The sequence below is a fragment of the Doryrhamphus excisus genome, chromosome 5 (assembly GCF_030265055.1).
Source record: "Doryrhamphus excisus isolate RoL2022-K1 chromosome 5, RoL_Dexc_1.0, whole genome shotgun sequence".
Classification (NCBI taxonomy): Eukaryota; Metazoa; Chordata; class Actinopteri; order Syngnathiformes; family Syngnathidae; genus Doryrhamphus; species Doryrhamphus excisus.
The window spans coordinates 4,837,737-4,852,609 of NC_080470.1; the positions used below are offsets into that span (position 1 = coordinate 4,837,737).

At 39.8% G+C, this 14,873-nt stretch overlaps 1 protein-coding gene across 4 annotated transcripts in view; it reads right to left on the reverse strand.

The window, feature by feature from the left end:
- raver2 (ribonucleoprotein, PTB-binding 2) overlaps window positions 1-14,873 on the reverse strand; it is a 60,241-nt gene that overhangs the window by 26,471 nt on the left and 18,897 nt on the right. For all 4 annotated transcript variants that reach the window (XR_009129912.1, XR_009129913.1, XM_058073799.1 and 1 more), the window contains exons 3-5: window positions 7,272-7,579; window positions 4,783-4,947; window positions 434-625 (exon numbers count right to left, since the gene is read on the reverse strand). Coding sequence is in view for 2 of the 4 variants with exons in the window: in XM_058073799.1 (XP_057929782.1) it covers window positions 434-625; window positions 4,783-4,947; window positions 7,272-7,579 (665 nt within the window). In the remaining 2 variants the exon portion in view is untranslated. The remainder of the gene's footprint in view (window positions 1-433; window positions 626-4,782; window positions 4,948-7,271; window positions 7,580-14,873) is intronic.

A 14,873-nucleotide genomic window follows, 5' to 3' on the forward strand; every position in this document is an offset into this window, starting at 1 on the left:
AAAAAAACATATTTAGGAGATTCATAATAGGTTTATCAGACCCTGATAAGTGAATTTGGATTCATTTCATTCGGATTCCTTATTTAGAAATGGAATATTTCCATGACACATCCAAGTAGACCGTTTCAGGCCTTACTGGAGAAAGAAAGGAACATAATTACACCTGGAATGGATCGATATGATAGGGAATTGGGTCCAAAACACATTTTGAGAAATAGGGAGAGTGAAAATAAATGATCTACTTGAATTGTTCTGAAACATTTGTTTGGTACAGTTTTACATGTAAGACAGAATGTAAGATGACCACATGATAATAACATTTCTATAGTCACCACAATTGGTTGTCTGTTCAGGGATTGATGTTCAAATGGGAAGTCAAATCCTGCTGTTGTTTTCCATAACAATGGCCTTTCCAAAAAAATGTTTTACTCACCATACCCTGCGCGGCGATAAGTGCGGCCAGGGTGCTTCTCCCTGAGGTGCCAGGGGTACAGAGTGAAAGACGGACCTCCTGTCCTCCCACCAGTTTTCTGTCCATCTCTATCATCACCGACTCTGCTTGCTCTGCACTCTCGTACTCCACCACACCAAAGCCTCGCACCGGGCTGCCCTCATCTTGAGCAAGCTGGAAAATAGGCACAGATATAATTACTTTAGCACACCTTATAAAGAATATTCAAGCTTTTATTGCAATAAAAGATTATATATATTTCACATTTGGTTCATATACAGCATGTGACACAGTGACGCTGTATCTTATATGATTTAAGAGATACAACTCTTAACAGTTATATCCTATATGACCTCCTGTCTTCATTATTCAGCACGGACATGGTTGTTGGTCACTGAATAGGTCTCTGAGGAACAGTTTCCTGGTTAACAGCAGCTCAGTTTTCCAGTATGTAGCTAAATTATGCAGGAAAGCTAATGGCTACTAATGGAAATTATTAGCAAATGATAACAGCAAAAGAGTGAAACGTTCATGTTTAAAACAAATCCCGCTGTCGGTGGCCTTTTCAAAAACACATCTGGATAGCTTACTAGCGTTGCCAGATGGGAGACACTGAAGTACTATAACAGGAACACAAAATCATTGTATCTTTAGGGAAATTATCCTACAGGGCAAATTAAGCAAGCAAATCATAATTTTTACTAGCACAATGCATTTTAAAGAGTTCAGGCTTTTCAATATACACTCAGAAAATAACCAAAAGGTCATTCCAAAATTATGGTTATGTCTAGTGTGTTCACTGTTTGCCTCAAATATTGAACATGCCCATCCAGAACATGCATCCCAAACATGTTTTTAGAAGTTATGGACAGATCCTTGGGAACATGGGGCTGTGCATTATCATGCTGCAACATGAGGTGATGGTTATGTATGAATTGCATAAGAATAGGCCTCAGGAGGCCCAGGGCCTATCACTGTGCATTCAAAATGCTATCAATAAAATACTTCCTGTGTTCTTTGTCCATAATACGGTATAGTCTATCCATACCATAACAGCAAGAGTAGCAAGAGTCATCCATTTGAGTGCAGTGTTCCGCGATGCACTGCACTATAACTACTTCTACAGCGAATATTAGGTTTTTAATTCATTTCCGGTAGCGGATATGCAGCCACGAAACTGAGAACTACCTGTACCTGATTTTAGCTTCTTATAACAAACAATGTAAATGGCATATTTCAGAGTTTATGAGTTTGAATAAAAAGCAGTTGGAGGCCAATGTACAGAGCATAAGAACTCATGATTGTTACCACCAGTTCTCAATCAACCTCCCCCCCTTCCTTACTTCCACTCATTTGGTGCCTCCAGTCGGAACAGAGGATGTATGAAGGGAATGAGAGAGGAAAATGGATATGTGTGTCGAGGAGTGGGTCGATAGGCCATTATCATCAGCATACATTAAATAAACTGCATGGAAATGATCTGAACCACTCTACTACATCAGGGATATTTGGATGGATGTAAAGAAGAAGTGAAAAGGGACCGGCAAGACGGGGAAAAAGCTGGATAGAGGAGTGAATGGGAAAGAAAACAAATGAAAACTTGCTTATCATTATTCTTGTATGCAGAGAATAAAAATGACCTGAGAGATAGTGGGTAAAATGTAAAACTTATTGCATCAACATTATTCAACAAGGTTTGTGTGCAAATTGTATGCGGGCTATCAACTCTATGCGCTCGGGTGAGTAATGATGCAAAAACTGAGTGGGCTGAGAGCTTTCTGCATCTGCACTCGCATTTTATGAAATATTCAATCATCATATATGTCCAATGACGCCAAAGAAACTAGCAATGGATAACTGCTCTTTGTCTGTGACCTTTTTGTATTTAAGGGGTCTCTTTATACAGAACTGTGGTGGTCTTTACAAACACTTGCTGTTTTGCATGTATAAATATGTAGGAAGAAATTAAAAACATATCAGTTAAGTATAGTAAATAAAAAATACTATTATTAGATCAATATAGCATCTGAAATGTAATAATAATAAATAACAGTAGTAATTGAGGATGAAAAATGTATTGTGTGGTAAAGTCTACTTTTACGGACAAAAATACAGCAAATACTATGTACAGCCATCCTTCCTTTATCGCGATAAATTAACCCTACCCTGAACATTTGTGTAGATAGACCACAGAAAACCCGCTTATGCCTTTTCCAAAAATAGGTTTTAACATGATTAGAGCCCAGTAGACATGGAATAACACCCCTATAGTAACTTTTATATGACTATTATTCTTTGTTTACATTGCACAGACTACGAGATCACTGATCTCATAAGTGATGGCTGATGCTGGCATAGCAAGATACTGAGCCTATGAGTTAGCTTCCCCAATGTACTTATTGTAAACTTAAGGAGGTGTTTTCAACAAAGTGGGGAAATTTAGCACTTCCACATGGACTGGGAGAATAACTAAAAAAACATTTTTCTCCGTATAAATTGTCCTTTAATGTGTTTTGTGTTTTAACATTATTAGACTACTATTACTTCACTCATATTATTCATTGTATACGTCACATTGAACAACTCTTATGCAGCAGGGACTTGAGATGACTAGCTAGCAAGCCTAAATTTTAATTCTTCTAAACTTAAGAAGCTAAAAACTTACCACTTCCACACGAAATGGGAGAAGAGCTTTTTTCACTCTATCATGCCAGACATGTAATGGTTGACTTCATGCAGTTTTAAGCCAATATAATGTAATGCATCATCAATGTTTTGTGTCATTACTGCCACCTAGTGACCAGAATACTACATGTCACTTGTATTTCAATATGTTTTAACTAATAAAAGGCAGCCATTTGTAAATAATTTATGAAAAAAAGACTTACAGCAAGGAAGCGATAATCAAACAGTGATATTGCAAGGGACGACTCGAATGAGGGAACGATGTTGGAACTGCATGACTGTACAGTAGTACCATGTGTACTGAGCATTGTTTAAGATATATTACAACTTGGGGTCAACAGTCGAGCTATTGCAATGTCAGCAGTCACGCAGGGACTGTTGTGAAAGGGGCTAATGAATCCTTCAACTTACCAGTCAATTTAGTTTCCACCCACACGACCAATCCTTATGAAGGAACTAGCTAACAGTGTGTCTGACAGCTCTTGACCTCGGGCTGTGGTCCCCTGATATTAAACGCTGACAGAGTGGCTGTTGGGAATAAGACATGGAGGATCACCAGTCAATTGTGTGTGTGTGTGTGTGTGTTTTTGTGTAAGTGTAAAGTTGATGCTTATGAGATATGTGATGCATGTCATTCCATGGATCATATTGGGGTTGTCATTAACACTGAGTGGTATTATTATGTCCTGTATTTGCCATGTCAGCTGGGTTCGCCCTACTCCTTTCTACACATCCTTACTTACTATCTCCATGCGGTGATACTTCCCTCTAATACGGCTCATTTTTTCCCTTTTTTTTTTACCTTCTGCTTCCTTCACCTTTCCAGGCTGACTCAAGCTTGAGTGCTGTCTGGAGGGTCCGTTTGTGGGTAGCACAGATTGATAGCGCTCAAGGTCAAGACGGCAGGTTAAGTGCACTCTGATGAGTTCTACTAATAAGCAAGGAGGCATAGTGAAGTAAACTGCAAACAATAAAGCGCCAAAAAATGTGCTAAAAGTAAATGTAAACCATTTAAGGTTTTACAAGTCAGCTGGGATACGCTCCAGCGCACTCTGCTGCTACCATCTTGCATGTTTTGCTTGCATGTCCGTGATACTTTTGCACTCATTAGTGTGCCGAATATCTAAAGCTTTGAGCATTAGTAAATGTTGAAGTGCAGTTATAAACACATAACAGTGTACATTAAAAAATCATCGAGCCATAGGTCAAAGCCTACTGGCTATGCAACAGTGAAACAACATGAGCTCAACACCCACACGGCACCGTGGGACCAGGATGGTGAGGGTGTATTGATTTCTATGTGGGAGAAACCAGAGGGGTGGAGCTATAACTGTAAAGGCAATGGATGGCATATAGTACCCCGTGAGTGATGTTAAAATGGGCATATGGGGGTGGAGTGGATGTAACGGAGCATGGAGGTGTGTAGCACAGAAGAAGTGGGTCTAAGATTCGTCACTACCAACACATAACACGCATGTTAAGATTATTCTTACGAGTAATACTATTTCAACAAAACTTTACAGATGGATAGAACAGATTATTTCAATTTAGTGCTGTAATAGAAATTAATTTATTTTAATGTTGCAGTGTACTTGCATTAAGGTAGTGATCTGACAAGGCAAATATTTAATTTACTCTGGGTTTACCTGACAGAATACAGGTTTGTAGGTTTCTGAGAAGATTTGGGTCATTTCTTCAGAATCACAGAGGTCCAAAGGCAAACGGTCCACACACACGCACTTGGAATGCAGGTTCTCTTCCTGGCTCAGTTGGTTGACATCCATCCATTGCACCATCAATGAGCGATCCCCCTGAAAAATCACAGCATTTTTACATTCATTCCATCCATCCATCCATTTTCCTCCGCTTTCTCCAGGAAGACGTTGAGGAAATAAGACATTTTTCCGCGGACATCCGTCACGTTCTGTTTCTAACGCTTATCATCACGAGGGTCGCAGGGGTGCTGGAGCCTATCCCAGCTGTCTTCGGGCTAGAGGCGGGGTACACTCTGGACTGGTGGCCAGCCAATCACATGGCACATATAGACAAACAACCATTCACACTCACATTCATACCTATGGACAATTTGGAGTTGCCAATTAACATAACATGCAAGTTTTTGGAATGTGGGAGGAAACCGGAGTACCCGAAGAAAACCCATGCATGCACGGGGAGAACATGCAAACGCCACACAGAGATGGCCGAGGGTGGAATTGAACTCGGATCTCCTAGCTGTGAAGCCTGTGTGCTAACCACGCATTTTTACACTTATATGTTATATTTCTCAATATTTGCAGTGCTTCATTAGTCGTTAAAAATAGTTATATGCTTTTTCTATACTAGGAGTCCTCAATATGCGGCCCACGGGTCACATCCGGGCGAAATAATGTAATCCATTCAATGCAATCCATTCAATGTGCATTTATGAGAAAGCCAATGTATTTACTTTGTTGACGGGTAAAGTTTGGACCTGAGGTATACTATAGACTTTAATGACTTGCGGGTGTAAGTCTGTTAACACTGACAAAGGCTACAAAATACTATACAGTATGTATATAGAATGTATACTATATACAGTTATTTTATTAATGATCACATCCCACAGTGTCTGCCGGAAATAATTCTTCATATGTAATAATATATAATATGTAATAATAACGCCCCCCTTCCATACTTCCATACATATACTGACAGTTTCAGTAACCCTAAAGTACATTTTTAATGACGTCACCGTGAGTGTAGCGTTATACATGGCTGACTTTCTTGCAGCCAGCGTGGGATTGATTGATAGTCTGACAGCAGGTGCGAATGCGAGTGTGCTTGGTTGTCTGTCTCTATATGAAAAGCTGAATCCAATTTGGGACATTTTGAGTTATTCAAGGTTTTTTCGCAGGACTGCGTTCAATTTTACTGACACCTTGAGAACTTCTCACATTGGGATCTCCTCCCAGCAGATCGTTTCTACTCAAGAGTCTCTCCTGCATGGCAGTGCTTCTCAACTTCAGAATAAAAACTAAAGCTTAAAACTAGTGACTTGCTGAAAATTGGTTCGTAGACCACTTTTGGGTCACGACCCACCAGTTGAGAATCCCTGGACTGCAGTATCTCGTGAGGAAACCGACTTGCCATTGCTACTATGGTGATGCTTCTTTGCCTTGTTTTTCCCCCACTCCTTTTCATTACACCAGGAATTAGACTGCTGTACAAACTGCCAACTTATGAGGCTTAACCTTTTAGGGGATGAGCAACTATTTTGATAAAAATAGATTTAGCGCCTTGTGGAAATACTGTGAGCTCTTCGGATGTTTCCTGTAAAAGACTGGTCACCAGTCAAGAGTGTAGTCTGCCTTTTGGTCTACAGTCAACTCAGAGTCTTCATCTCTTTAATCATGAATAATATTGTATAATATTCATTCATTCATTTTCTACCGCTTTTCCTCACAAGGGTCGCGGGGGGTGCTGGAGCCTATCCCAGCTGTCTCCGGGCGAGAGGCGGGGTACACCCTGGACTGGTCGCCAGCCAATCACAGGGCACATATAGACAAACAACCATTCACACTCACATTCATACCTAGAGACAATTTGCAGTCGCCTTGGATAATATTATTATCTAATAATATTATCATAATAGCATAATAATACCATAATATTTTGGCTATTCATAATAGCAAAACTCTTAAAGAGAATTTTTTTTCATATGACATACGATCTCTTGATCATGTCTCATAATGACAACATTACGGGGAAGCAATTCGTTCATTCATTAATTTTCTACCACTTTTTCCTCACGAGGGTGCTGGAGCCTATCCCAGCTGTCTCCGGGCGAGAGGCGGGGTACACCCTGGACTGGTCGCCAGCCAATCACAGGGCACATATAGACAAACAACCATTCACACTCACATTCATACGTATAGACAATTTGCAGTCGCCTTGGATAACATTATTATCCAATAATATTATCATAATAGCATAATAATACCATAATATTTTGGTTATTCATAATAGCCAAACTCTTAAAGAGAACATTTTTCACATGACATACAATCTCTTGATCACGTCTCATAATGACAACATTACGGGGAAGCAATTATTGTTATCAAAACAGAAAAGAAATCATATTACTGCACAAACATACCAGTGGTCGTCCCAGCAACTCAGAACGGGCCCGCGAAGCAGAGTCCTTCTTCATGTACTCAACAAATCCATAGCCTTTGGAGTGGCCAGTCAGGTCGCTATACACCAGAAAGGAGCGCTCGATGTTTCCATAGGCACGTACCAGCTCCTCAAACTGCTGGGAAGTGAAGGTGTGGGGCAGGTTGGTGAGGCAAAGCAGGGAGTCTGTTGGCTGCAGGGTGACACTGATCAGGCGTCCCCGGACAGTGCTGTGGTGGAGGGAGCGGATGGCATCCTGAGCCTGGTCCCCGTTCAGCAAAGTCACAAAGGCTGGAGGAGGGGACATTATGGAGACAGCCACAAAGGAAAAAAAGACAGACGACAAGAACCAACACAGAGAAAAGTACCAACAGACAAAAACAGACATGGTGTGGGAGCGACAAATATGACACAAACAAACATACATTCAAAGCAGACATTTGGAAGGAAGTTTGAAATGTGTGGGAAATCCACAGTCAAAGAACATGCACATGAAAATAAAATAAATGACAGGTCAAATGTGGAAGAAATATGAAAAAAAAAAAAAAATCACAGACAGTCATAAGGACAGACACACAATTACACAGAGAGAAAGACAACACATTAGCGAAAAAGCCAAAAGGGAGCCACAATGTAGGGGGAATACACTGTGACACACATATACATTAACCAAATTTTAAAATGACATCAGAGAAACAATCACACTTACCGTAAAATCCGGACTATAAGACACTAATTTTTTTTACACGCTTTGAACCCTGCGGCTTAAACAATGATGCGTATAATTTATGGCTAAAATAACAACAGCTTCCATGATTCTTATAGTGCAGATTCAGTAGTGAATTAGATTATTCATTCATTCATTCATTTTCTACCACCCTGGACTGGCCGCCAGCCAATCACAGGGCACATATAGACAAACAACCATTCACACTCACATTCATACCTATGGACAATTTGGAGTCGCAAATTAACCTTGCATGTTTTTGGAATGTGGGAGGAAACCGGAGTACCCGGAGAAAACCCACGCATGCACGGGGAGAACATGCAAACTCCACACAGAGATGGCCCAGGGTGGGAATTGAACCCTGGTCTCCTAGCTGTGAGGTCTGCGCCGTGCCGCCTGAATTAGATTAGTGAAATGGAAATGTTGGGAACACCAAGTGTAGGTACCATTGCAAGGTTTATAGTGTTGATTGCTTCTATTGTATTTTTTTCGACTGCAGTCCACTCTGACTACAGCATTTATTTCCAATCTACCGTCTGTCCTTAAGTCTCTCTCATTGCCTCCATTTCCTCGCACTCTATTTCTAAGTACCTCCGTCTACCTATTCTGCCTTCAACCAAATCAATTACCCCGAGCCTCATCTCACACTTAGGAGTAAATTTAACTCTTACAATTAAAGTCTAATCTACTTTTAACAGAGTGTACCAGCTCACATTTGGGCATTATGAGGAGATGTAGATACTATGGCTGAAGTTTTCACTCATTCGGTTGAAATGGAAATGGAGCATGAGAAGCGTGGGCTGGTGTAAAATCTTGCACAATACTTTCGCCAGCAGTGATAGGGTGATGTCAGACTACAAAATATCTTAAAAATAACCTTGTGAATTGTGGGATTACAATTAGTGAGGGGGTAGCAAATGAAAAAAAAAATACAGACGTTGAGAAGGAAAAAAAGAGAAATACTCCATAATTATGGGTCTATTATGTTTCGGAGTGTGTCAGGGCACAGGGGAGGAAAACTGGTCGTGGTAAATGGTGGAATTTTCCTGAATCCATGCTTCCCATTGTCGAGGCTAATTAAAAATCTCAAAATCTCTTAAGGTATTGAGGTAATAGGGGAAAAACGTCTTCTTGGCCAAGAAATATGTTATGGCACAAAAAAATAAGTAGCTGTAGTAAGAGTTTTTTTTTTATTTTTTATTATTATATTTATTTGGGCAAATACACGAAACACCACAGTGCATCGCCCACACCAATCAAAATACAACTCTCCATTATTTACATTTGTATTCAGCTATCTGATCACAAGCCCAAAAGGAGTAGACTGAAGCAAAAGCTTATAAATGCCGACCCCTTTTTGCAAGATATAATCATGTTCATGCCACTGTCTTGTTTTCCCCTGTTATTATTATCATTGTAATATTATTATTGTTATTATCATTATCATTATTGTTATAATCTTTATCATTATTACCATCATTAATATTACAATTTTCATCATTATAGTTAACAATTTTTGGATTTTTTTTTTAATTATTAAATTTTACAGACTTCATTGCTTCTTGTAGAGTGCTGTATCATTCCATCTGTTATTTTCTGAAATCCGCAGTATTTGTGCTTTTATTGTCAATTTATTAGCCCACTTTTTTGTGACATTTACATATCATTTTCTGGATTACATGTGTCTAATCTTGTGAATTAAAAAAACAAGAACTTGAACAGTGTATGAACAGGTGACCAACCCCAACATCAGTATCTTCTTGTTAAACCCTACCTGAGGTTTTTAAACATGTTTATTAGTTTGTGTGTGTCTAGTCTTGTGCATTAAAAAGTTTATTTAACTTATAATTCAACAAACACAAGTTAACAAACATGTGATACACAACTTCACCTTCCCACTGTTTGGGAAGTAAATGGTACTGTATATACCTTGTCTATACAGAACAAGAATATTCTATGTACCTTGAATAATGAATCAAGAGGGCTTTTGAAAAATGGCTGGGATTGAATGAGTTAAAGTGCTTCTGAAAAAAGGGACACAAGCACAAATAGTAGATTGTATGACAATAAATACAATAAAGTAAAATAGTGTGCATGTATCAAATATATAGTCTGGCCCCCTGGCAAAATTTTCTTATTCCAATGTGGCCTGCAAGTCAAAAAATTTAATCCCGGTTCACGCAGTTCCAGGATTGAGGCATTCGAATATAACGCCCCAGTCAGCAATTGCTGCATTTTCAGGCCAGGACAAAATACTCCAGACAGCTAGTAAATCTGTAATGGTGTGGATCAATATTTTCTTTACATCGGTGTGGGGGAATGTTTATTCCTGCGTGAAATTTCTACTATCGCTTCCTGTTGACCGAAAAGGACGTTCATATCAAGAGTTCGGCTTTTGCTATGTGAATTGTTGAATTATTTTGGCATATTTCTGATATCTCCGACTTCAACTCTGATTGGTAAGAGGTACAGACCGATCGAAAAAAAATGAATTAAAAGCGCAGACAGCCGTTAGCAAGGTCAGCTAACCGACTAATCACCAAAACTCAATACAGTACATTCATTCATTCATTAATTTTCTACCGCTTTTCCTCACAAGGGTCGCGGGGGGTGCTGGAGCCTATCCCAGCTGTCTTTGGGCGAGAGGCGGGGTACACCCTGGACTGGTGGCCAACCACTCACAGGGCACATATAGACAAACAACCATTCACACTCACATTCATACCTATGGACAATTTGGAGTCGCCAATTAACCTAGCATGTTTTTTGGAATGTGGGAGGAAACCGGAGTACCCGGAGAAAATGCACGCATGCACGGGGAGAACATGCAAACTCTACACAGAGATGATTCCGAGGGTGGAATTGAACCCTGGTCTCCTAGCTGTGAGGTCTGCTCGCTAACCACTCGACCGCCGTGCCGCCCAATACAGTACAGAGAAGAAAAATTTTGATTCATGCGCAGAGACTTCAGGTCCAGATACCCTTGAAAGGCCACCCATGGAATGAATGGTACCACCACCAAATCCACAAACAGCCAACTGGCCACCCAAGAAGCACGAAGAAGGGGCGCCATTTATGCTGTATCAGCCGTTGACCCAAGTGGAGTTCTCAATGTTTAACAACTTGAAGAATCTATTGATTGCGGAAATGAAAAAGCAACAGCAGGAAGTCTTGGCACATACTGAACAGTATGCAGCACAACTACGCCATGATCTGAAAAGCCTGTAAAAACAGACTGGACAGCTAAAACACCACAACGACAGTTGAAACTCAAGAGTTCCTCTGAGGTTAAACACCTAACGGAGGAAAAGAGAGAACAGCACAATGAAATCAAGCTATTACAGGATAACAATGCTGCCTAGAGCGCCGCTCTTAAAGAAGATAAAGAAGCAAAAGAGAAAATAATTGAGCAAATGAAGAACACAATTGATGAGATGGATCAGGATGCACGAATGAACGATGTGTTCTTGACGGAGCTTCGAATTAAACCCAGATCGTTTGCCAGGGCAGTCAGGAACAAAGAAGAACCAGATGAAATGGATGTCGCTTCAAAGGAGCAACAAATTGCCAACTTTCTACATTCAAAGGAGGCGGATATAGACATCCATACCGTTGATATTTGTATATCACCCATCACATCCATCATCATCATTAAGTTCACCAACAGCTAACATCGCCAAGATGTAAGCAGAGAAAGATCCAAGGCACTTGGATGCCAAATGCAAGATCTATAGCAGGGGTCTCAAACACGAGGCCCCCGCCTTGATATGAAAGTTTAATGTTAGTGCGGCCCGTGCAAGTTTGATATGGATGCTGTATGGTATCATGTACCCAGAAAAAATTATTACGTTTGATTAATGTTCATGTTAAAGGTTAAATAACTGTTAATAGTTATCCTCCCTACCCGTGTGGAAGTGGTAAGTTTTTGGCTATTTAAGTTTAAAGGAAATAACGTGAAGGCTACCGTTTAGGTCGCTAGCTCTCTAGTTTGCGAGTTAGCATGTGTCTCAAAAGACCCTGCAGTTGCGCAATATGTTGTAAAAAAAGAGTATAAATGTGACTATAGTCGTGTTTTGTCATGTCTACAGGGCTCTAATAATGCGTTGTTAATTTTAATCTGAAAAAAATAATTTGTCTACCCACCAACTATATGTGGTTTCTTAAGTTTTTATTATTTTCAGTTTTATTACTATTATTATATTTATTTATTACTGATTGATTGATTTTCTTTATTCTTGATTTGTTTATTTATTTTTCATCTTATTTTGATGGTTATGATGGTATCCAGAAAATTCCTTGTCCCTATAAATTGAGGGGCATTGGTGTGGTCACTGTCACATCGCCAGATTCTCCACCATGGTCAAGCAGAAAGAACTGAGTGAGAACCTGATGTTGCGTATTGTGGATACACACACGTATGGTTTGGGCTACAAAGTAATATCCAAGCGTTTTCAGGTCCATACAGCCACAGTCCAGAGAATTGTTAAGGAAGTTTAAAGCATCCCACATAGTGAAGAACCAGAAAAGACCCGAAAGAATGCCCAAAGTCAAAATTGGTACGGGCCGCCACCATTGTACACTGAATGGACACCGACCATGGAAAACATCTGAGACCAGGATGACCAGGCATTTTGGTCGTCAATTCTATGGTCAGATGGAATGAAGATGTAGCTCTTAGGGCGAAGAGATGTTGCTTACGTTTGGCGAAAGAAGAATGAAGCTTTCAAACCAAAGAAAACGGAAAACTGTCAGGCATAATGATGTGGCAAGTTCTTAGCAAGTTGTACAATAATCAAGATCCTACAGCAAAACATCTGACAGTTTGCTGCAAAACTTGCTTTAAAACAGGGTTAGGCTTGTGGGCCGCATTCAGTTAACAAAATTGTCCGGGGGCCAGACTATATATTTGATACATGCAACCTGTTTTACGTTTATAATTCTAAAAGTCGATCTGGAATTATTTCCAGACAGTCACACAATCAAATGAAACCGTTTGGAATTAAAGAGGTAAATGTTGAAAACATGACAAATGACACATATGACTAAATCATAGTGAGTTGTTCAGCTTGGTCACATAGATCATCGTTTGTGAAAAAAAATTGCAATGATGACCTTTTACACATTCTCTCATCAGCTAAAGGTGACAATTTTTTAACATTTAAATTCAGAGCTGAAGCGAGATGCAGACAGCAGGATGCTGGAGTCCTGATGATGGAGTTTAGAAATAGCAGCATCAATAAAATGTCAGTCTAACCTTATTTTAGACCAGGGGTCTCAAACTCAAGTTACCTGGGGGCCACCGGAGCTAGGTTCTGGGTGAAGCCGGGTTTAAAAAAAAAAAAACCCAAAACGCATTTATTAAAAACTGGAAAAAAAATCAATTAAAAAAACTATCTTCAATGCTTTTGCTTCTGCTATACGCTACACTTTTTCAGTACTTTGGTTCCGGTTTTACACACCAAAATATCTGATAAAACATTCCACTGTTCTCAAATATCTTAAATTTTATTTTTCTATGCACAAAATAAGATTAAAAAATAAATAAATAAATAAACAAATTAAGAATAAAGACAATAAATCAATCAATCAGTAATAAATAAGTAAAATAATAATAAAACAGCAAATAAGAAAAACGTAAGAAACCACATATATTTGGTAGAGAAATTATTTTTTTCAGATTCAAATGTACAGTATTAACAGTTATTTAACCTTTAACATGAACATTAATGAAACTTAATAATTTGACCCAATTAGCAAGTTAGCATCGTACTCAGTTCCATCTGGGAGCAGCGTCGTAACTTTAACAACATGAGATGCTTTATCTTGACGTGTATTTTCCGTTTTATTCCAAATCATTCCCTGCATTTATTTGTACCCAGCGTCATAAGCCTTTAGCTTCATTGCTAATCCAAAGCAAAACAGGGCATGGTAACAGGGTAGGGTAAATAGTATGGGCGGGGCAAAATCATGGTAATTGTGTCACACAGCTTTAAGCTGTCATTTCAACATTAAACTTTGGTATCAAGGTGGGGGCCTCAAACTAGCGTCTTGCGGGCCACATTTGGCCCGCAGGCCACGAGTTTGAGACCCCTGTTTTATACCCTACTGAATCAGGTCCGACAGCCCTGAAAGGATGAAATCTCAATTCAACAAATAAAGCGTATATAATAAATGGTAAGTGCCTCCTTTTATTGTTTAATACTTACAGAACGTGTACTGCAGCTCACTAAAACTTGTGAGCCGCAGCCTTGATGGGCAGCACTTGGCTTTACAGTATTTCTTTGACAACTTCTAAGCTGCAGTAACGACATGTGTAAACACTTCAGATGAGCTGTATCCTCTTCTCTCCTCCTCTTATCCTTGCAGCCCTTTTGTCTTCCAAAACATCAGACCTCCCACACTCTTCATCACCACCACCTGCACTCCTCTCGATTGTGTTCCCACTTGTTTGCACAGTAGCCATCTCACAGTCATGCAGCTTGGACCGACATCCATCACTGCACTTTAGCCCTCAGAAACCTTCACATCCAGATCAATGTGACTATGTTACTGACGGGTAGAAACTGGCAGCTGCCTTGCTGTATGTACAGTAGGGCCCTGCTTTTTGAAGTGGTTACGTTATGGGGCCACCAAAAAAAACTTGAGTAATTGATACTATCATTGAGTAAACAATGAGACTGTCATAGTGCAACATAACTGGAAATAGGATTTTATTTTTAACACAGAATCTCATGTCTCTCATTCATTCATTTTCTACCGCTTATCCTCACGAGGGTCGCGGGGGTGCTGGAGCCTATCCCAGCTGTCTTCAGGCGAGAGGCGGGGTACACCATGGACTGGTCGCCAGCCAATCACAGG